Source organism: Mus musculus, chromosome 16, assembly GCF_000001635.26.
Source record: "Mus musculus strain C57BL/6J chromosome 16, GRCm38.p6 C57BL/6J".
In the NCBI taxonomy this organism is placed as follows: domain Eukaryota; kingdom Metazoa; phylum Chordata; class Mammalia; order Rodentia; family Muridae; genus Mus; species Mus musculus.
The window spans coordinates 59660070-59685119 of NC_000082.6; the positions used below are offsets into that span (position 1 = coordinate 59660070).

Genomic DNA, 25050 nt, shown 5'->3' on the forward strand with positions numbered 1-25050 from the left:
AGGTGTGTGCAGACCCAGAAAACCCAATCTACAGAAAACCCTGAGGATGTAATTCTGGAACTATGTTCTTGCCTTATTTCCTTCATCTCTCTATGTTATATTAGTCATATGTGTTCTCAACTAGCATTATTCAAGTGGCTGCAAGTTGTAGGAGGATGCTTCGGGAATATATGAGGATATATCTGCTTTTTATCTGTATGGGGAGGGCATGTGTTCAACATCCTTGTATTTACTTGGTTAAAAATAAAATAAAGTGACAGGCTGTGCTACAACCAAAATACTTTAAAGGACTTTTAATAAACTTCACCTATGAAGTCCTGTTTAGCCCAAAGAAAAATGTAACTGGAAAAATAAAAATGGACCTTTGTTTCATATACTCATATGTTCCGAACAGTACAGGACGGAGAAACATCTGGAGATCTTATGGTATCCAATACTGCATCATCTGAGTGACTATGGACTTTGGAGTTGGTGGCCTTTGTTACTAATCTCACGATTACTTCTTGTGTTCTTTTGACAAACGGCCACCTTGAGTGTTCCGTTCCTTGTCTGAGACACAGGAACAGCAGTAGTGATACTTCAAGAATTAATGATAGTACCCAGTAGGTACAATGACTAGCACACAGTACAGTCTCAACAAGCGACACTCGTTGTGACTGTTTATAGCACAAGATACGTTTCAGTATTATCACAATGATAGGCAGTATTATAATTAATCTTGTGCCAGTAGCTCATTCAGTTTAGATCTAGTAGGCAGGAAGGACTTTCACAGCTTCTGATCAACACTTCCTGTCCCACCTTCCTTCCACAAAGATGATTCTTGTGCAGTGTCTGCACAGGTTTGACCAGGCAGTTATTTCTGTACGATAAACATCAACAACCTACAGGCATCAAAAATCAAAACAAAACGCCTTGCAATGACTTATATACAGACACAAACAATTTTGTAGATGTTGATTTTATATCACCTGGGCCGTATGGTCAAAGATCTTTTGAAAATGGATGGAAAAATTGTATATTACATTGTTGAAAATTATTAATGGAATGCAAGATGATAGCACTATTTGGTCTTAGGTTTCTTCTCATTTCCCGAAGCAGAATTGTTACAGAGCTGCTCTGACTGTTTTCTCTACATTTCTCATTTACTGGGAACCAAGTGCTTGGAAATTCAACCATACACTTCTGTGTGCTAAGATAGTAGTTAAAGTTCCTAAGAACCACAAGTTTACAAGATCCTTAACCATAGCCTGTACGCAGTGAGAATATTTACAATATGCTTTGGCTGGGGTGGGACATGACTGATAATCTCACTGAGTATTACAGACCAGTACTGTCTATCTGAGATAGTGCTGCTATCTCCAGATACCATCTTTGAGCTGATGTTTTTAAAGCACAAAATTCTGAAAAATTGTTTGCCAGTGACTTGCAGAGGGTTTGGAACAGAATTGGAAATGTTATCCCCATCCCCCACTATCTCCTTTCCTCATTTTTTTCTACTTGCAATACTAGGCATTGAAGCTAGGAACTTGCTTATGGTAAGGGCTCTACTAGTGACCTATATACACCAAGCCTTAGCAATGTCATTTCCCTATTGCATTGCAGCTTTGCTAAAAAGTGCAGCTAGCTGGCTGCAACCTAGTATGCTTAGCAGATACCAGAGCCTGGAGCTTTGGAAAGGACGGATAATGAATATGCAGGAAGATGGAGTAGGATGAGGGAAGGTAGAAAGTGAATGGACATGGTATGGTAATCAGGTAACTTTGTACTATTAAACTTTAGCTAGCCAGAAACATCCCAGGACTCTCTAGGAATATACTTATTTGGAATTGGGGACTTCAAGGTTGATCCTGAGAGTTGTGGCAGACAGGACAGATAAGGCGGGGGCGGGGGTGGGGGAGGGGGAGGAACAGAGTAGAGCTAGGCATTGCTTCAAATGCTCTGATACGTGTAACCTTGATCTGAAGCTGGTCCCATTCTCCCAGGGGTCATGTACCATGTGACAACCGCAAATAACTCTTTGAGAGAGAATGATTGTAAAGTCATTAATGATGGTACATTGATATTGCATTTATGGAAGCTTGCCTGCCTCCATCAAGTTGGAAATTCCGAAAATCTACTAAGCAGTTATTTGGATGTAAGGGCATTCTTATATAAATTGCCACGATCTCATATATGTCCATATACTTTTTCAGATAGTGTATTTGGAACTCTAAGGAAATGTGAATCTGCCCATGGGAAGCACCAGGCAGAGGAATGTCAGCAGAAGACAAGAGTGAGAGCCCCTCTTCCTAATCCTGAAAGCTTTGGATCAATAGCTTCCTATAGATACTCAGTTGTTGGCAAGGAATGGCTACCAATGGGATTTATGAAATTTCTAATTTTCTAGCAGAAAGCTATTAAACTGTGGTTTTCATAGCCTTCCTCATTATCTTAGTCATCCTAATTTTCCCTCCACTTATTACTCTTGTCAAGTAAAAGAGCAAAAATTTCTCAGGTGAATTTTTGAGAAAAAGGCAATTATAGTGGAATAAAAGCCATGGGGATGTAGTTGATGAAAGGGCGATGTCTGTGTTGGTGAAGAAATGAGAGAAGCCAGGAGTTTGGGGACGCTGGAGAAAAGGAGAGTCTAATGGCTGTGCTGCATACACTGTGCGTATGTGTGTGTGTGTGTTTGTGTGTGTCTGTGTGCACATGTGTATGTGTGTATATGTGTGAATGTGTGTGCACACGTGGGTTGCATGCACATAAGTATTGTTATGTAGAAGTCAGAGTAGGACACCAAATCTATTATTTTCTGCCCTCCTGCCTTGAGACAAGATTTCTCACTGAATTGGAATCTTGCTTTTTTTGGTTTGGCTGGCTGCCTGGCCAGCAAACTCTTAAACCTCTACTATCACTATCTTTGCTGCTGGGGCTATAGGCACACACAGCCACACTCATTTTTGTTTTTGTTTTTTAATGTGGGTGCTGGGTATTTAAATTCAGATAGATACCCATGTTTGCAGAGCGGAGCAGTCTTGTGCAGCGACCTGTCTCGTTAGCTGACATGTTTGAGAGGCATTCAGTATCGAGGACCTGATGGTCCCTTTTTCTTAATCCCGCAGTAATCGGGGACAGGTGTGCATCCTTGGGACTTGGGAGATGGACAGGCTTTCTGCGTGGGGGTGCTTATCATCATTTTACAAACACCAAACCAACTAGGATTTTTCTTTACAATAAAGGGCCTCAGTTTTCGGGGATTGGGAACAGTCTGTGTGGATGGCCTTGGGAGTATGCAGCCAGGGGAAGACAAGGCAAACCCATCCCGTGTTCTATAAGCCCTGTGATAATAAGCGTAATGATAAGTTGCAGGCGCAGTGTGCCGGGAACACCAGTTCATTTTGCTTCCCAAGCAAAAATATATTAAAACAAGAAGTTCGTGGGTCTATGTCATGATGAAGGATAGGAAAAAAATCACTCACGGAAATTTCTATTTGTTCCAGGCAGATTAGATTTTGGAACTGAACCAAGCTGACAACTTTATATTAAGGATGCAATTCCTGGCCTGTGTGCGGTGGGGCTCTTCAGAGCCTGGCAATCATTTCACCAGTGGACCTCTGGTCCTCTATCAGGCCCCTGCATCGGCCTTGACCACTTATCCCTTTTCCATTTTATTTATTTATTTAGGGTCATTTTCTGATTTAAGATTCTTCCTGAATATTTTATAAATATAATGATTATTCACAGTCTGAATATGCAGTTGAGAAACTTCTCTGTTAAAAATGATGACGATAGACTCTTCACAGTTAGGGAGCTTTGCTAGGGCCACCATTAAGTTTATTAATCTTGTATCACAACAAGAAGCTGAGAGGAAGTGACTTGGGTTTAGAGGTATGCCATGACACCCTCCTCCATGAAGGTAGACTTTCTCTGTCGTGTGTTCTCATTATGATCTTCTCTCAGTAGTAAAGCGCAGGCAGTGTATTTTCAAGAAAATAGAAAAGCAAAAAAAAAAAAATGGAGAAACAATTTCTCTACTTATTTTGCATATATGAGACAGGTTTCTGGAAATAAAAAGTTATTACTATGGATTGATCTTCATTTTGGCTTTGTTTTCCTTCTTTATTGTCTCATAAATTTTATAAAAAATTGTCCTTGTTGAGGCTGCTCATGAACTGGAAAGAATCTTCTCTTTTAGCTTTTATAATGTGGCTCCATCCCTGTTTGCTGCATCACCAGTCTGGCTCTTCTTCATCATTTTCATTTGCTTATTGGATGTTGGGATCATGTCTTAAATCTTGGTATTCTATAGAACTGCCTTCTCTTTCTCTGTTTATTTCCAGTCTTTATATTCATCGTAGGTTATTTTAACTGTGCTGATGCCTTCAGTTTTAATCTATATGCTGGTCAATTTCAGATACACACATCTAGCCTAGATATTTGAAAAAATAATAATTATGTATGTGCAGGAATGTCTATATGTAGGTGTGTGCACAAGAGTGTAGAAACTTATATTGTCCTTATATTGTCTCCAGCAGAAGGTGTAGCTCAGATTAAAGGTGTGTTCAACCACACCCTTAATCCCAGATGAAAGGCGTAGCCCAGATTAAAGGTGTGTTCCTTGAACTCGGAGATTCAATCTTCTGGAATCCATAGCCACTATGGCTCAAGATCTTCATACCAAGGCCAGAAGGGGTTGTATATCTTGCAGCTCAAGTTTAGGAAGCCATGAGCTGCCCTGTGTAAGAACTGGAAACTGACTCAAGAATAGTATAGACTCTTAATTGCTGAGCCAACTCTCTAAGTCCAAAAGCCCAGATTTTTTTTTAACCTCAAATTCAACCTATATGTACGTACCTGTGGCATTTTCACTCTACTATCCCACAGGCACCTCTGACCCAAAATGCTCCAACTCATCTCATTTCTGCTCCAAAACTTGTTCTTTTTTTCTTAGCAAGAATATACCTTTGTGTGTGTGTGTGCGCGCGCGCGCACACACACACACACACACACACACACACACACACACACACACGCACGCACGCACCCACAAATATAGAAGTGCAACAAATACCTACTTTTTCCTTCTTCCTTCCATATTTGTTCAGGGAACCAAGAGGCATTATATACTGCCAACCAATACATTCATTCTCTTCTCTCCTGATCTCAACTGTATTCTCGTTTTATAATTTAGGTCTTGAACTTTGATAGATTGGGTTTCTAAAAAGACACACATGGCCCCATTTCCCACCTTGTTCCTTGTTTTGCATTCATAGCCTAAGTCAATACTCTAGTGGTCTTCCAGAAGCACAACTGTAATTATATCATTCTCTTGCTTAGACATCCTTCAGTGGCTGACCACTGACTGCCTTAATGATGAAGTCCAAAGTGCTTTTCTTTTCTGTGTCTCCACCTTACAGTTTCCTGTGATGGGCTGATCAGAGGACACTGGCTGCAGCCACACCTGAATCATGAGCTATTTCATGCTTGGCTTCATTCTGCTGAGGCTGCCAATTAGTGATTTAGAGGTGAACTCTTACATGCTCAGCTGTGAAAGAAGCCTGTTTCAACTAGCCCTTACATAGCCTACTCTTATTGTTACTGAAACCCCATACTGACTCAAATCTGTGACCCACAGTTGAGTGTTGGTATATCCTGTAGCTGTCTTGTAATTCAGGAAGGTTTGCTTTGGTTATTTATAGTCCATTCTAAAGGAAGACATCGATGATAGTTCAAGTGCAATATTTCAGACCTAGATGAGGATTATTTTTGCTTCCACACTGCTCCTCCTTCTTACTGTTCTTCAGAGAGAAGAGAGTGGATTATGTTAGTTATACTGAAGATTATAAAATGCTGCATGAGGGCCTTCATTTTCTCATCACCCGTCTTATTCTGATTTGGGGAGAGGAAAGTAACAACAGCAGAATGTGATCAGACCAGCACGGGACATCCTCACTTTTGGTGACTCACAAATCATCTTGCCTTGCTTGCCATTTCAAATAGAAGGATAGAACAAAGAATGGAAAGAAAATTGAAGAGGACACACACATGAACACAAATTCTACTTATAAAGATAAAGGAGGATCAGTAATATATATATATATATATATATACACACACATATTGATGTGTATGCATGTATCTTTGATACATAAAAATATATATCTTTGAATATATATATAAGTATATATAAAAGTATATATATATACATACATATATATCATATATGTATATATGATCCACATAAGAAAAATGTAAATAAAATAATGCAGAAAGATGAGATTTAGATAGAAAAGAAGGGACATTTTTTTTCTAGTGAAAAAAATCCATATTCTCTTCTTGTTAATAATTCATCTGATTAGATAATAAACGAAATAAGGTTTATAGAGGGTCAACAATTGGACAGCAACTAAGGCAAGCTGGTTCCCTCTACTTGCTGTTCTTGTCTGAAGCCTGAAAACAATTTTGATTGTCAGGGGAAAAAGTACCAACGTTATGCATCTTACACAAGGATGTCCTCCACCAGCGTGTGAAGGGCACTGGGGTTGCGGATCAGTTTGTCAAGGAAGCTGACGATGTCAGTGAATTTTGGCCTGTGGTTTCTCTCCTTCTGCCAGCAGTGGAGCATCAGCTGGTGCAGAGACGGTGGGCAGCCCATCGGAGCAGGAAGTCGGTAACCTTCTTCAATGGACAAGATAACCTAAATGCAAACACACGCAGATCACGCTCTTACTTTTGGTGACAACGAGATGTGTGTAGCGTCTTCATATGCAGGCAGGACAAACCAAAATACTTGTAAGAGTGAACACTACTTAAGGGCCCAGGTACACAGGTACACAGGGCCCAGGCAAAGGTATATACCTAAGAGTTCTGAAGAGGAATTGCTGGTAACTCAATAGCACCTGCGGCCCCTTCTGGGAAGAAAATATGCTTTAAGCATGCACAGCTGGTGAGCACCTAGTTTAGTTCTATCACAGTCTTAAGAAACTGCTTCTATTTAACTTTGCTCAACTATCCTTTATTTATTTATTTTTTTAAGATTTATGTGTATGCTGTTCTCATTCACACCTGAAGAGGGCACCAGATCCCATTATAGATGCTTGTGAGCCACCATGTGGTTGCTGGGAATTGAACTCAGGAAGAACAGTTAAGGCTTACAACCGCTGAGCCATCTCTGTAGCCCTTGCCCAACTACCTTAATTAAACCCTGGTGCCAACAGCATAGAGGCAGCATGATGTGGACACATTTAGTGCACACTATAGGCAACAAGCAGGCAGGTCTCTTTTTTGTCCCTTTTATAAGGTCAGTGGATTAAAAAACAAAACAAAACAAAACAAAACAAAACAAAACAAAACAAAACAAAACAAAACAAAACAAAACAAAACATTGTTGTCCCTTTGTAACATATTCCATTCCTCCTTGGTAACTGGGTTTTCCCTTAGTTCTACACCGACCTGGCAACGAAGTTGTTTCTCCAGAGGTCCTAAGGTTCAAAACAGGAAAAGCTACAATGGCGAGTATAAAAGGTGGCGAGGGAGAGGCTCTCTCTGTAGGACATGGTAATGACCAGTCGCTTAGGGGCACTGGTGTAGCTCACAGGACAGAGGGATTGAAGTTTTGATCAGGGTTAATTTTAATTCACTTAATTTAAATTGAAACTCCCACTTCCTGTACAGCCCCTGAGAGAGGAATCTGCATAAGCATTAAGAATAACAAGGATGCTCACAGCCAACCACTGGACTGAGCACTGAGACACGAGAGAAAGGACTGAAGGAGCTGAAGGGTTTGCAACCCCAGGGGAAGAACAACATCAACCAACCAACCAGAGCTCCCAGGGACTAAGCCACCAACCAAAGAGTACACATGGAGTGACCCATGGCTCCAGCCACATATGTAGCAGAAGATTGCATTGTCTGGCATCAATAGGAGGAGAGGCCCTTGGTCCTGTGAAGGCTCGATGTCCCAGTGTAAGGGAATGCCAGGGTGGTGAGGTGGGAGTGGGTGGGTGGGTGGGGGAGCACCCTCATAGAAGCAGGGGGAGGGAGGATGGGATAGGGGGTTTCCAGAGGGGAAACCTGGAAAAGGGGATAACATTTGAAATGTAAATACATAAAAAACCCCAAAAAACCCCAAGGAGATGTTTTGCCAGTTTAATGTGTTACCTGCCAGCCCCTCCTAAGATGAATTTTCTAAATGTGGAATAAATTCAATTCTGAATTCATACAGGTTAGCTTTTGAAGAGAAGATCAAAGGTAGTCACTTGAACATTTGTTCTTATATCATTTATGGGGAAGATTTATTTTTTACCAATTTAAAAGCAGGGAAACCGAGGATCAAACATATTTAAGGACAGACATCAGTCAAATTCACCCCCCCCCCAACAATCAAAATATAAAACTGCTAATGTTAATATCACCTTCTTAAGAATTCTGTCGCAGGGCCATCAACTTATCTTTTTTTATGATTTTTTTTAAAAACACATCTCATTTTAATTTCTTCTTAAACTGACATCATTTGACATGACCATAAAATATTCTGAATTTACGTCAGAGGTAAGTTGTTAAAAAAGAAGCATTAATATTTCTTCAGGATCCTCTTAATTTCTAAGTTCTAACTTTTTCAGTATTTAGAGAATTTCTTGTGAACACATCCATATTTTTGGTGACTGTATACTTTGTGTGTGTGCGTATGTACGTACAATTTCCTGTGTTTGGTCATGAGGAAGTCTAGATTGACTTTAGGTATCTTCTATCATTGACCATCTTCTGATTTTGAGATTTCCACTGAATCTGGAGCTTGAAACTTTAGCCAGACTTGCCTGCCACCAAGCCCCTGGGATCCATGTGTTTCTCTTCCATCCCAATGCTGGGTCATGGGTAGATGTCGGCACATACACATGAGTGTATATATAAGATGCATATACGAGCTTCATACATGACATATATGAGCTTCACACATGAATGCTGGGGTCCCAAACTCAGGTCCGTCATATGCGCATGAGTATATATGATACATATATTAGCTTCATACATGACCTATATGAACTTCACACATGAATGCTGGGGTTCCAAACTCAGGTCTGTCATATACACATGAGTGTATATGATACATATGTGAGCTTCATACATGACCTATATGAGCTTCACACATGAATGCTAGGGTTCCAAACTCAGGTCCATCATATACACATGAGTGTATATGATATATATATATATATATATATATATATATATATATATATATATATATATGAGCTTCATACATGACCTATATGAGCTTCACACATGAATGTTGGAGTTCCAAACTCAGGTCCATATGCCTGAGCAGTAGGCCCTTTATTCACAGATCTTTCTCTCAGTCCCAGGATATGTCAATCCGCAAGGATATTATTTTATGATACATTTTATATTACATTATTGAATATTATTTTTCTCATTTTTTTTTTGGACTGCTTTTGGTACTATGCAGGCTTGGGTTTAAGTCATTTTGTTACATGTTTTAGTAAAACACAAATGGATAAAAATGCTCGAAATCAATCACCATTACTGTGAATAGCTTATGGAAGTAATTATAAAAAATAGGACCGAATGGCTTTCGAGAACATTTGTGCCCTGGAAGCAGGAGAGTCAATTTGGCGGTTATGTGATTGCAAGTGCGTAGACCAAAACAGCGGCAGGTGAAGCCATGTTAGAAGGAAAGGTGGCCTTTACTGAGCATTTTCTGTGTGCTAGGTTCTTGTTTTTTCTTCTGTTTACAGCTTAAAATGACTCTGGTGGTTACTATTATTGCTCCTTTTTACATCATAAAAACTAGGCTGGGAGAGGTAAGGAGGCCTGTCTAGATTCACATAGCTACTGTGTGGGAGAATTAGAAGCTGTGTTTAATTCCTTGTGACTTTCAGATGTTCTCTGCTATTCCTTCAATTCCTTTGCTACTGCCTTCAATCTTCATGATAGATTGTTCTCTTCTCAAATTTTATACCATGTTATCTTTTGTTATTTGTTCATTCCGGCCCTAAACTTAGTATTCTCAGTAAATCACACACACACACACACACACACACACACACACACACACACACACACACGTACTTTGTAGTTTTTAAAATGTAATGTTTGAATGAGTCGTCATTTCTGAATGTTTTTGCATCGTATGCACACCTCTATTATTGTATCTATCACTTTTATTGTATTTCTTTTTCTATTGCTTTCCCTCAGGCTACATATACACAAATGCAGGAACTACACCTCTGGATTCTTCATTCTTGTCGTTTTACATAGTGTCTCACTTATTAGACTCATTAAATGCTAATGGTCTAAGCAGAAATTATTAAAATAATTTTTTTATTTGTCTTGATAGAGGAACATCTTTTTGTAAGATTTGGAATAGCTACTTCTGATAGATTCAGCGGAAGCAGGATAGCATTTGAAGACCCAGAGAACACAATCGTAAGTTTTAAAAACTGTCATCAACGGACACCATCCAGAGTCTTGTTGATTGCTGATACCGATCAGGTGACAGGAGACTGGCTCTGCCTGAAGAAAGAACTTTATTACAAGCTCAGCCTTTGCTCATATCTTCTTCTTAGCCCCAGAGGGATTTCTATTTTCCATGGCTTTCTAGACACCTCATGGAAATGCTCAACACTTCACATCCAAACCACATGGCATCTGCCAGGCAGAGAACTCCCTCTGTGCTGATGGTGTTTTTGTTTTTGCTTTTTCTAAGAGCTGGGAGAGGCAAGAGGGTAGCATTGCTGTGCGGAACTCTTCCTACCTTATGGAGTCCAGTAGAGTATTGGTGCCCTGTGTGGGAAGTAGGAGGACCAAGAGCCCCATTCACTTCCTGCTTAGGGAACTCTCTGTCTTACAGAGTTCTTAGTTTCTTGTTTTCTTCAGTTCTTTAACATATCATAAAATTCATTTGAAACCTGGGCTCAAGCCAGGTGTCAAACCCAACAAGAGCTCATGTTATAGAGCAATAGCATAACAGGATACCAGTGGTGATGATCAAAAAACACCCAGCTAATTGTTGAGAGCTTTTGGGTCCCATTTCCAAAATTATAGTTACCAATGATATGTGTTTATGATTTCAATCTTTGAAACAAACCTATGGAGTACCTATAGTTCTTAGTGTCATTTTATAGCTAAGACACTCAATCACAGGAAAGCCAGACTTGTCTAAAGTTACTCACACGTATAAAACCAAGCCTGAGGAAAAGAAGGTGGAGTGATAGGCCCAAACTGGGATCCAGCTCAAGGGGACGTCCTAAGGCCTGACTCTATTACTGAGGCTATGGAGTGCTCACAAAAAGGGACCTAGAATGACTGTCCCCGACAGATCCAACAAGTAGCTTAAAGAGTCATATGCAGATATTTGTACCCAATGGACAGAAACAGCTGACCCCTGTTGTTGAATTAGGGAAAGCTGAAAGAAGCTGAGGAGAAGGGCAACCTGTAGGAGGACCAGCAGTCTTAATTAATCTGGACCCCCGAGATCTCTCAAACACTGGACCACCAAACATGCCGCATACACCAGTTGATATGAGGCCCCCAACAAACATACAGTAGAGGACTTCTGGGTCTGTGTTCATTCAGAGATGATGCACCTAATCCTCAAAAGACTGGAGGCCCCAGGGAGTTTAGAGGTCAGGTGAGGTGGGAGTTGGGGACATCCATGTGGAGGCAGGGGCGTGGGGAGGAGGTATGGGACATGGAACAGTCAGAGGGTGGAATAAAATATGAAGTGTAAAAAAAAAATAAAGTTAAAAAAAGAAAAGAAAAAAGAAAAGAAAAGAACGCAAAAAACAAAACACCCTCTAATTTCAAAAATTGCCTGAAACTGGATGCATGAACATATATTATTGTGGATATTTAATAATTTTCACCCCAATCAGAAACAAACATTGATCACTTAAAATGTACCATTGGTCATTCTAGTATAAAAGATGACACATGATATATATATATCTGTGATTCTGGAGTTCATAATCTAGTGAAGCAGCTAAGAGTATGTGAATATGATGAGTATTTTCTAAAACAGGGTCCTTTTGAAATGTGTATGGGTGCATCAGATCTTCTGAAACTGGAGTTATAGACAGTTGTGAGCCACCATGTGTGTGTGATGAGACTCGAACTTGGGTCTTCTATCAGACCAGTTGAGCCTGTATAAGATGGAGTATATTTGTGCCAGAGTAGGTTGCTGAATGAGGAGATGAATAAGTGTTATGAAATACAAGACTCTCATAGATTAAATAGTTGTTACTGACAACTTTGGACAATCATTATTTCTAACAATTGGAAGTCACTCTCAAAAGCTTCCTCCTGGAGGACTAACTTTTGTAGCTCCAGAAGGTGCTATGCATGTTGCCAATGGAGGGAAGCAATGAATAGCGCTATCCATCTGTGATGCCCATGAAACACAATGCCCAGAATGGCAAGATACCCATGGCAAGATACCTCTATAGGTTCAGTAGTGGAACTTACATCTTGGAAGTAATTAATATGTGTCTAATTTAAGACATACTGAAGAGCAGAGAAATCATGCCTGGTACTGAAAACCTAGCCAATTACTCAGTAGCAAGTGGGATCATGGATCTTAAAGAACTTTTTATCCCTAATTTACTGAAGTACCATAATTCTGTGTTACTTTCTAAGTACTTATTTTTATGCCCACAGACAAATGTGGCCCCTATGCCTCACTAAAGAAACTTCTCATTGCAACAGCTAATCATGGGTGCTCAGTCCCGGTGGACACATCTCCAACATAGCTACAGCCCAGTGAACATTGCAGAAGATGAGGATTACATGAGTCTGGAGATCAGGGAATCTGTTATCGGTTTGTGACTCCTGGAAATGACAGGAAAGCTACGTCTGTGATACCTCAATAGGATGGCTGCCTAAATAAGACCTGAGCAATGACAGTACCAATAAACACGCTAATGTAGAAATCTCATGGGGCCTCATCCTTCTACTAAAGATAACAGACAACTAAGGAATGCTGAGAGCCAGAGAGGTGGTCTTTCCCAGGGAGGGGCTTCTGGGTAACTGTCCAATGTCAAGTGGTTGGCCCTAAATTTATGTACATGCAAGCAACGTTGAATGGACTCAGCAGGTTGTATTTATGTATTTATACAGTATATCACAATCAAAGGAGAGAAAGCCAGGAATTTAAAGGAAGTGGGAACGTGCATGTGTAGGTGACATGGGAAGAGTTGGAGTAAGCAAAGGGAATACAGGGAAATTATGTGATTATATTTTAATAAGAAAAAATAATAAGAAAGTCACTCCGGGAACAGAGGTACATAAAGACCTTTCCTGTACTTCACATGAGCTTGTAGCAGTGTCAATAAAGGAGTATTGAAGGCCCAAGCAGCGCTCACAGACAAAGCTCTGTTACTAATAAGGAAACAAGCACTCTATTCTGCCTGCAATTGAACTTTTCATACTAGCAGCTCCATCTGCAGAGATCCTGACGCTGCAGGAGCCTTGCTAAGGGCTCTAAACCTCAGGTTCTTCAGCATTCAGAAGTGGATTGGTTTTAATACAGAGCTGTTTCCTAAGAGCTGTCGATGCCTCCATACGGAAACAAACACCCAGACAAGGATGGAAACAAAAAATAGAAAGATTTGGGCAACAACACAGTTTTGTTTTGTTTTGTTTTGTTTTGTTTTGTTTTGTTTTGTTTTGTTTTGTTTTACTGTGGCTTATACTTCTTAGAAATATGAACATCAAGTACCAGACTAACTTATTTAACTTTTTAAAACAGAGGGCAGTATCCTCATTTCTTACAGCCATTTCCCTTGTAGGAATAAGCAAACTTCTCTACTTTGGAACTTCATTGTGAATTCAGAAACATATTGGGCAACTTTTAATATTACTGGTCCTTAGTTCGCTAAAGCTGTTTAAGATCTATACATAAAAAAAAAAGGAGCTGAGTGCAAATGTAAAGGACAATTTAAAGTACCTTTTATGGAAATGATCATCAGAGAACACAAATAAAAGACCACAGGAGCCCAAAAACATCTAATATACTTCTTTTGAGTGGAAATCAAAGGTGTAGCTGATTGTTTGTGTTTATTTGTTTGTTCCTGTTAGAAACAGTGTGGATGTTGTATGTTATCTAGTTTTGTGATCATGTAGTTAGGAAAATTATCCTTTCTTTCCTTAAAAATTCCGAGTAGCAGTAACACATATGAGGTCCTAGTTTCTTCTACTTGCTACACTGTCTTATTTACAATTGTGATTCACTGTATTTTTTTTCATATTCCTTATTCCTTTTGTCTCTCAAGCAGGCATTCACCCCTCATGCAGGTGCAATTAGTGCTCATTTAATTAAAATGCTGCCTCTCAACCAAATGCCTGCGCACCAAGAGTGTGAATTACTGAAAAAGCCGAGGAGACGAGGCCATTTTGGAAATTGTTTCAGTAGAATACATATTCAAATCAAGGCAAAAATTCCCTCTGTAAAATGGACGGTTGAAATAATAGGAATGGGTTTTTAGCAATTTACTGTATCTTACACAGATCATTACACAGGGACCATTACATAATACAGTCGAGTTTGGAAAATCTAATCAGAGGGAAAAAAAAATTGAAAATGAACTGGAGTCTCTGAGTCATAAAATCGCGCTGCATTTCTAGGCAAGTGGATTCTGTACATCCTGCGGTCTTGGCTGCAGTGCTGACCCCTAACTGAGAAGGGTTATAGAATTATGGGGGGCAATCAAGAAATACAGAAAACATACTTTCTTCTTCCCTAAATTCCAGAATGATGTTTCCAAACACATCACATTCAAAAAAGTTTCATAAAAAACCTGAGAGTTAGAGATATATCCTGCCTTGCCCCTTCAATTGAGCATCAGAAAATAATCTACAGGGAAAGCACCTGTGACCTGTGTTGTTGTCATCATCAATGTTTCTTCTTCTTCTTCTTCTTCTTCTTCTTCTTCTTCTTCTTCTTCTTCTTCTTCTTCTTCTTCTTCTTCTTCTTCTTCTTCTCCTTCTCCTTCTCCTTCTCCTTCTCCTTCTCCTTCTCCTTCTCCTTCTCCTTCTCCTTCTCCTTCTCCTTCTCCTTCTCCTTCTCCTTCTCCTTCTCCTTCTCCTTCTTCTTCTTCTTCTTCTTCTTCTCCTTCTTCTCTTTCTTCCTCCTCCTCCTCATGCAAAGCTTTTTAAAAAATTAGGTAGTGAAAACCAAACACATCGTGGCAGCACTGTTCTTTCTCCAAGTAGCTTCAAATGAGATTGGGTTTTTTTTCTCTTTCTTAAAAGATTTACTTATTTTATGTATATGATTACACTGTTGCTGTCTTCAGACACACCAGAAGAGGGCATCTGATCACATTACAGATGGTTGTGAGCCACCATGTAGTTGCTGGGAATTGAACTCAGGACCTGTGGAACAGCATTCAGTGCTCCTAACCCCTGAGCCATCTCTCCAGCCCGTGAGATTGTTTCTGAAGTCTTCTAGAGAAAAATGATGAGCTTAGTGGTAGAACCTAAGCACCTAGGAGACATCTGCATTTCAAAGGCTTTTTTCCCCCAGTCAGGGAAACAAAACAAAACCCCAGACTACAGTGTAGCAGTCAGATCATTAGCTCTACTGAAGTTGCTGCTCATTTAAGTGAAGATGACCTTTCCCCCACCTACTGACTCCGTGGATTTGGTTATTTCCTGCTTCTTGCTGTTCATATTTTGCCTCCCCCCCCCCCCCCGTGAAGCTCATTACAATTGTTAAGAGCGGAGAAGAGCGCTGCCTTTGGTGCCATCTTTGGAACTTGTGTACCACCGTGTCTTCCCACAGGTAGTAAATTTCAATGATTCTGAACTTGAATGAAAATAGCATACAACATTACCTTGATCTACCTTACAGAAATGAAAGATAAACTTTGCATGCTTAAAAGCAGCAAGAAATCCCCCTCCCTCTTCCATCTGCCTTGGAACTCTTTTGGGCAATGGGATAGTTCTGCCATTCATTAAAATTTGACTGAATTGTTTGTACAAAATGTAACAACAGGATAGTGCATTTCATAAAATATTAACGTCGAGGTACAAGAAAACTGCAATGTGGCTTTATATATATCTCAACAGTGATAGGTTATCCCGCATCCTTTTGCAAGTAGGAGGCAACACAAATGCTTCTGTGTGATGGAGTTGCATGCACAATTAAAGATGCTTTGGTCTCATTAGGAAGCGTGGTGTGTAAACTCCTTCGAATCCTGAATGTCTACTTTACAATTGAGTGGTAAAAGCAAGCACTTTGGATTAAGCAGGGACTTAAACATCAATTCCATGACTCCCCAACAACTTGGATAGATCACCGATTCTTTCTAGACTCCAGTTCTCTTATCTGGAAATGAAATAATAATGGGATTTACCTCAGAAAACCATCTCGACTCTTAAGCAAACTAATCGCCTAAAATAGCTGTTTTATGTTAACCATCTCTTCAGCACCCTTGACCGTATTTTTAATGAGGAAATGTTATTCATTTAGACTCAAGATTGACAGGTAAAGACTCACTCTTCTCATGTTTTAAATTTTTGTTTCCTTTAAATATTTAGTCTGTTACTCCAATGTTCTGCATGTTTTTGTAGTTTGATATCTGTATGTGCCAGGCAGTGGTGGTGCACGCCTTTAATCCTAGCACTTGGGAGGCAGAGGCAGGTGAATTTCTGAGTTCGAGGCCAGCCTGGTCTACAGAGTGAGTTCTAGGACAGCCAGGGCTATACAGAGAAACCCTGTCTCGAAAAACCAAAATGAAAACCAAAAAAGATATCTTAATGTACCAATCAAGTTTGATACTTGAAAAAAAAAACCAAACTGTGCAAAACAATAACAAAACAGGTGATTTATAGTAAATATATAAAATCCAGGATTAATCTCACTACCCAGGATTAGTTAAACAATGTATATGTACCAGGTACTATAAGTGAGTTACCTTGTATTTCTTCACTTTCTACAATTAGTTATTTTGAACTCCAGAAAATGATATCTCAGAAAGCTTAAATGACTTGCCTAAGTGTTCAGTCAGCCATGAGCCTGGGATCAGAACTCAGAGCTTTCTACTATATGGTCAGTGACTCTTAACTGGGGTTAACTGGGAGTGATGTTTGTCACCCATCTCTGACAAAACAATAACCAGGGCCTTTTTGGGGGTGGGGTGGTGGTGGCTATTTTAGAAGGGGAATGCTACTGCAATCCCGTATATAGAGGTTGATATTATGGCTAAGTATCAACTCCAAAGTTCAAGACAAACCTCAACCCAAAATCCTGATGAGGACGCTGATGTTGAGAGACCCTGCAGGCACACTGGTCTTCCCAGTTTGCTCTGTTATTAGATTAGGATGCAGTGATGCTCCATTAACGTTTTGGTATCACACCAAAGTGAGACTGCAATGAAGTTGCAATTAAATGACAAATATCCCCAACGGGTGTACAAAAATGAAACCAAACAAGCCAACCAAGGAACCTCACTTATCTTCTGGCTGCACAATGTCCTTCCACTTGCGATCCTCTCATTCCACGTGACCGTGGGACAATTTGCAGTCATAGTGCTCCATCCACCTCGGAGTGGAGAAGGCAGGCATGGAGACCTAGCTTGGGTGACAGTATTTGCTTCTCTGATGTGGGTGTAGATCAAGGTTGAGCCAGACATTCTTCCCTAACATTGAGTTTGGCTTGTGAAGTTTAGAAAGGATTCATGGTAGTGCTGAAGCTAGCCTGACATCCTGAGCCCCAGAGCAGGAGGCAGCAAAGAATGTGGTGAGTAGAGAGAAAGAGTCTAGAAACCCAGGCCCACAGGAAAGCACTGGCACACCCAGATTCAGTTGGGGTAATCAACCTGCTGTTTCATGATTAAAAAAAAAGAAAAGTCTTTTTGTTCAAGTTAGTTTGCATTGAGCTCCTTTCTTTAGTGATCAGAAAAACCTTCCATAACAGAGCTGGCATGCTTTTGTGGTATGTATATTTTAAATAACTATATTGTAGTCATACAGTGTTCTATTACATTTTTAAAAAGAAGAAAGAACATCATAATCCCTTGATGAGTGTTATTCTAATCGGATATGGATGTAGGACTAATAATGTACCAGGACACCAACTCTATACTTAAATAATGGACACCTTGATTGAAAGATATGTCTCGTTAATTCTTTTTTTATGTTTATGGAACTCAGTGAGAATTTCATACAGGTGTCTAGTGCGTGATGCTCAGTCAGAGGGATTAACATTTCCACCTCTGCAACCACTTGTCATTTCTATGCCTTGGAAATCTTCAAGCTTCTCTCAATCTAGTTCTTTTCAAAATATTCGATCAATCCAGGTGTAGTGGCTCCATGGCTTGAGTCCCAGCACTTGGGAGACAGAGACATGTAGATCTCTGAGTTCAAGACCAGCCTGGTCTACAGAGCTAGTTCGAGGACAGCCAACGCTACATAGACAAACCCTGTCTCAAAAATAAAATCAGGACAAACACACAAACACATAGAACACCCCCTCCCAATATATAATCACTGCTATATCCTGTAGTTACCTTAATGTGCCACCGAGAGTACTAGACATCGTTTCCCTGACTTGAATATGTTTGGCACCCGGTGCCTGACCTCCTTGCATGCACCTCTTCGTGTTCCTTCTTAGAGTCTTAAGTGCTAGGTAGTGCTATGTGATTATCTTCTTAGCTGCCCTGTGTGGGAAAGAGTCCAGCACCTGTCTTTCTGTGCTTTGTTTATTTCATTTAACACCGCAGAGGACTGATTTTCCCACATCCTTGTCCCACATGCACACCTGGTCTAGTGAGTGGCACATGTTTAATAAGTACTTGCTGAGTGCCTGAGCAGCTGGCACCTGCTATTATATTTTGTTATTTTTTTTTATACGATAGTTCTCTGCATTCGGCTTTTTTTTCCCCCTTCCTCATTTCCATTCCCTAATGTACAATTCCACTGACCTTTGGGAAACTCATTATATTATTCACTAACACAGATTCTGCCGACTCAGAATTGTTCATTGTAATAAAACACACCACAGTCGGCGAAGGGAGAAACCATTTCCTAAAAACTGTCTGAAATTTTCTGAACTCATTAAAAGTCATAAAACATTGTAATGTTCCATTTGATCTGTGCCCACAGCTTTGTTAACTCACGAAAGTGCAGTAAAGTCTATAAGACACGGAAACAGAACATGGTTCGACTTTTACTCGCTGTCTCATTACTTTTCTTAGAAAGCATCTTGGTTGGAAATGGTCAAGTGTAAAACTACACCTTGATTGCATGGATAAGGAATCAAGGACAAACAGGGAATCGCCAGTATTTGGACAGAGCAGTCAGAGAATTTTTTATCAAGCTATTTCTGCTTCTAAACGTGAATCTGGGTTACTGGACCCATTGCAGATATGCTGACTTCCAATATGTTGAGATAAACAGAATTCCAGCTTCCTTTCTGGTAGCAGAGGAAGGTATTCATGAAACATAAAAGATTTTAGCTCATTCTGCTTCCATCTAGTAATGTGTAGATCCAAAGGCCTTAAGATTTGACTCCCCCAATTCAGCCCCCAAATCTACCCTCCCCCCTCAGACTCTTCCTTGAATATCCTTTGGTCACACACAGAAGACAGGGAAACCACGGCCACTGAGACCCTCCTTTGGCTCTGTGTGGAGAAAAAGTTCAGCCTGGTGTTGAGAACAAATGAGAACGGGCTTGGTGTCAGGTGATTCCTGGCTGTAGTATCCTCTCCTGCTCCAGATGGAGCCCATGTGGCCAAATGAGGCTTAATAGACAAAATCACTCTCTAAATGGTCATATTGGATGCTGATCATCAAGATCTATGGCCAGAACTGCTGGGCGAATTGTTGGGCACAATCCAGGCAGGAAGAGGCTGAAAGCAGGCTCTGGACCATTCTAGGCAACAATTAAGGACAATTTACATGGCCGTCTGAGTTGAAATGGCACAATTGGGCCATTCCCCATAGAAGCTGCCTCCCTAAGCAATCTGTCTTGTGGTCTGGCATCCTCACTTGTACCTGCTCTGCTTTATGAAAATCCTGTCTACTTTTGGCAGCTCAGCAGAGATCGGGAGAAGGCTATACTGGAGAAGGGAGACCATGAGTCTTTTCTTTGCTATCAGCATCTCCTCACAGATTATAAAATTACAGCATCTTATGATGAGAAGGCACATTGGGAAGACCTTAACTCATGTCTTTATTTTTTAATTAACTCATGAAACTGAGGCACTCTCAAAGTCTAAGCAGCTTACGTGACCGAATCAGAGTCCACATCAGCATGGCTATGCTTGCCAAATCTGTGCCTGCAATGGGTCCCAGGAGGAAAGAAATTCTAGGGATCAGGAAACTCAAGAAATGGCTCTTCCTCTTGGTCAGCCTTCTATTAGAATGGCTCCCTCTGGGTGTCTAATAAGAAGGACTAATTAGGACTCTTATTGCTTTAAGTGAATGACTTTCATGAGAGAGTCTCATAAAATAAATCAAATCCAAGCCCGGAGGGTCTTATCTTCCTCATTTGTCTTATTCCCATTAGTGTCAGGCCACATATTATACTTTTGCTTATTTATTTCATTTCTAGTCTTTCTCCTAACTGTTCAGACAGGGACTCTACAGGGGCAGGAGATCACCAGTCCCAAACAGGAAGCTGTGTGAACTCAAACAAACCAACATACAAGTCACAGTCATTCCTTGCTTTCCTCGGCCATGGCCATGGCTTGTTATAAAAGTTTACCACGGCTGCAATCTAAAAGCGCGAAGAACCCATTATCGCGAGACTCTAGACAAGAAGCAGTGCTGAAGAGAAATCGATTCTGGGATTGCTGGGATGGATTAGTTTACCCTCGACAGAATACATATGAGAGCAATGCGTCAGGGTTAAAGTGGGTATTATAGTGACGGAATTTGGGGCTTACAGGACGTAGCTACCTGGTTCTTAAGAAGTACAAATAAGCAACAAAAAATAAAACAAAAGCATAATCCAAAGTGGAGGCTCTGGTAGTAATGGAACAAGTTTCTAGTTGGAAGTTTAACTCAGGAAGTGCTGGAAAAGGCTTTTATGAATTGACATCCACTACAGACAAACAAACAAACAACAACCACCCCCCAAACAACAAAAAGGTTCAGTCACAGGGTGAGAGGCTCATTACATAAAACTCTCCTAGAGAATACAGAATTCTCGTCATGACACGGCTCTAAAATGCCCCAGTGATGGGTATGGTACAGAGGTTGCTGGCAATGCACACTGTGTGTTCCAGATGTTCCAGATGTTCTGGGGGACCCTGCTATCCCGGCTTTGTGTTTGACATTGTGCTTTCAAGCGCAATGACTGCTCATGTGGTCTTTTCCCTGCTGTTTTATAGGTATCCGGTGTTGGCATTCTCCATGATCAGTCAGTAGATTTCTAGACAGTGAAGCAGGACTCAGTTGCAAAAGCAATTCTCTATGTTAGTAGAAGCATCAATTGTGGCCAGAAATCTAACCACACTTATGCCTTTAGAATCCCAGCACTCAGGAGGCAGAGTCAGGTGGATCTCTTGGAGTTTGAGACCAGCCTGGTCTATGTAGTGAGTTCCAGGTCAACCAGAGTACATAGTGAGACCTGTCTGAAACAACAACAACAACAACAACAACAACAACAACAACAAAACAAATCTGTGAAACTGAAAGACTCTGTAGCTGTTGCACAACTACAAAAGGTGCAGAAACTGGAATCTGTACTAGAAAAATGTGAGGTGTGGAGGTTTGTAAGGGGGGGGGCTGTAAGTTTTTAGTTGGAGTAAAGAAATGTGATGCTACACTGGTTATGCTTCGTGTATGTTTAGGGATGATTTACAGTCCAGTAACTAGCTATCTTTGCATCTATGGACATTCAAAATCATATCAGTGTTTACTTCCAATCGCTATAGCTTTAGAAACCACAAGGTGCACTGGAGAAGGCAAGACAATTAACAGCCCTGGATTCTTAGACGAGGCCCACATTTGTCTGCTCTGACATCGCCCTCTTCCATTGTTGGAATGTCTGTTATTCTGATTACTGTCTCTATGACTGCAGGCAGATCATAGAGGCTACGTGTATGAACTATTCTGTTCTGTAATGTTATCAACCACAAATGTAATTGCTACAGATAAAACAACCAAAGGGAAAAAAAAAGATGACACGAAAGATTACGTATCTCAAAGGGACCTTGTGAGATGACATTTACTGATAGTGCCTTAAAGCATTCACTCTCCCTTGAAAGTCTAAATCTAGCTTAGGCTGGTTTGGACTTTGCAGTGGTACACGGAATTGCCCCACGGTTGAAATAAAAAGTCAATATTACTCTTTCTTTTGTTTAACTATAGGTAAGCAGTGCTGAGAGTGTTTCAGGTAAGATGTGTGCCCAGCATGGAACAAAGCCCAGCTCACCCAGTCAACTAGGGCTAGAATCTTCTGCATATTCTCAGGTCCCTTCTCCCTCTAGTCTCCTATGAAACTGTCAGCAAGACAAGGGTTAACCTGAGAGAGAATTGAAAGAGAGGGATGTTCCCCATCTCACAAAATGGCAGAAGTGTCCAGGTACTTACATCCTGGTTGGACATTTCCCAGTACGGTCTCTCTCCATAGGACATCACCTCCCACATGACAATCCCGTAGCTCCACGCGTCACTGGCTGAGGAGAACTTTCTGTAAGCAATAGCTTCTGGGGCTGTCCACCGTATAGGGATTTTCCCTCCCTGAAAAAACAAATAGGATATTTCTCAGATGGTTCCCAAGTATATTAAGACACAGGCACTCTGTTCAGAGGTCTCTTGTTTGCCTTTCCTAAGTGCTTGATAATACTGTTGACGCTTTAAATTAGAATAGAGAGCTTGGATAATGTTAAATGGCAGAAATTTCCCCCTGATAATTGTTATTCAGGAAAAAAAAAGCTTTCATGGGGGAAAAGTCTCATTTTAGAAGGATTTTATTTCATTCATTAGAGAAATTTATTTTTACTTTAGATTCACACAATTAAACACACTATTATGCCATTTGGAGAAAGTTCCAGATTATGGGACATTAAAAACTAAATGTTATTCAACACTCATTAAGCACTGTATTACGTTTATAAATAATAATGAGGCTAAAGCTCTATTCTAGTTGAAGACAAATGGTTAAACAGGCTGAATAGCCGGTACCAACTCCACATTTAAGAGGATGGAATTTTCTTGCTTTTCCTCAGCCTTGATTACATTTATTATTACTAATTTTTAAATCTTTGCCATGATACAAAATCAGAGGTGTATAAAAAGTTCTATTTTTCACCCGTTAAGGTACATTGCATCTTTTCCTTCAGTGTTCAAGTTTATGTCTGAACATCATAAAAAGATTAAATTGCACAAATTTATACTGCTTAGATGCTAACATCTGTCATTGTGTTATACTTAACTTTTATTAACATTTATTACATTTTATCTGTTGAAACACTCTGTAAATCCCATTTTACTGTGATGACAAGAATAAAACAATTCATCCATTCAATTTGTAGTAATCTCCGAATTGCCATGTTGCACAGATGTGGCGACCCTTGTGCCACTAGATGGCGGTAGAGAACAAGAAGCGGGTCCATCTAACTCAAACCGGGGAGATAGGCTTCAGTTCCAACAAAATTATTTTCATCAGTCAGAACCCGCCACTGTGGGACTGTTTCAACATCATCAGCATTTTCATGCGCACAGCATCTGAGCTCGCAATGTGCACAAAATCTGTGTTAAGGGAAGTGTGGGGGAGGAGCAGAGAATAAAGTCTGTATTTTCTTTCATCATTGATGAATTTATGGGTTGGGAAACATCTATTAAAGGTGAAAATCTCCAGTACTATAATCCTTAATTATTTAACAATTGAAACACGATGAACTTCAAGCGAAAAAAAGATTCATCTGAAGTTGGAACAATTTAGGCTTCATAAGGCAAATGAGAGAATTAGCGAAACCCTCACTTCAGAGATGTCTGGAGGGGATTGTTAGGACCCTTGGGAAAACAACTTAAATCCAGTCCTCTGCTTTTACAGGTGAGTGAGATGTTCAGAGATGAAGAATTAGTATCTGAAGTCTACTTGTGTAGCCACACGATGAGATGATGGGGCCTTGCTAGAGACACGAAAATACTTCAGCTGCAGAGTTGGGTACATAACTGATTTTAATATTTTAACATGATATATTGTAGTCATCTATCATGGCAGCAGCTTGGACAGGAGCCTAACGCCTAGGTTTTCCGTGCTTTAGGGGGCATAGGTCTTTTAAAAACCTTGTAATAAGGACTAGAAAATTACATTTATGAAGTTAGTGAAAGCAATGTAACTGGGTGGGTAGGTGGAGGGCAGGAAAGGGGAAAGGTGTCATTATTTTTATTTTTTTCCTTAAGCTTCTCACACAAGCCACGTGTGAAAGAGACTGTGGAGTCTAAGCCACCTCTCCACACCCCCATCCCCAAAGATTCGATCTTTAACATAATTTAAGTTTGCCAGAAAAACAAACAAACAAACAACAATCACACAGCACCCACAGTTAAGTGAATTCTACACAAATACCAAATACTTGTTCTTTATTTTTTTTTAAGGGTAAATATACCCCATGATGGAGTTTTATGGAATGGTGTGTCCCAATTATCAAATGAGGTTAGCATTTGCCATAAATGAATAAATCAACCATCTTTTTTTTTCTTCTGTAGTTGAAATATGCACCCTATATTTTGATTTGTTAAATTTGGCAAGTCCTAGTCAAATGTACTGAGAATACGATGTTGTAAGCATGCTGTCCCTGAACATTCAGGAACATTCTAAGGCAGCTGGTATGATCACACCTACTCTCCTGCCCCTGTGTTAAGTCTCAGTGTATTCCTTGAAATACTGCAAAGCCACAGCTAACCGAGACTTCATGTTCAATTTACCTATTGTCTCATAAATAATATCCTTATCCAAGTGATTTGCAGATTCATATAAATTTGTATATCAGACAACGTTCACATGGAAAGGTGAATTTTATCAGTTTTCTTCTTGAGATTTTTTTTTCTCTTCTCCCTAAAGGGAAGATATTAAAGACATTTGACAAGCCACAT

The 25050-nt window shown here is 40.1% G+C and overlaps 1 protein-coding gene and 1 long non-coding RNA gene across 3 annotated transcripts in view; one reads left to right on the plus strand and one right to left on the minus strand.

Annotated features, from left to right (window-relative positions):
• Nucleotides 1-12924, plus strand: part of 4930547E14Rik (RIKEN cDNA 4930547E14 gene) — a 36049-nt gene extending 23125 nt beyond the window's left edge. Inside the window, exons 2-3 of the long non-coding RNA NR_040564.1 lie at nt 10340-10428; nt 12706-12924. This is a non-coding gene — a long non-coding RNA (RIKEN cDNA 4930547E14 gene). The remainder of the gene's footprint in view (nt 1-10339; nt 10429-12705) is intronic.
• Nucleotides 1-25050, minus strand: part of Epha6 (Eph receptor A6) — a 969479-nt gene that overhangs the window by 18637 nt on the left and 925792 nt on the right. For both annotated transcript variants that reach the window (XM_006521787.3, NM_007938.2), the window contains 2 exons: nt 22540-22689; nt 6486-6679 (listed from right to left, as the gene is read on the minus strand). In XM_006521787.3, the coding sequence (XP_006521850.1) occupies nt 6486-6679; nt 22540-22689 (344 nt within the window). The remainder of the gene's footprint in view (nt 1-6485; nt 6680-22539; nt 22690-25050) is intronic.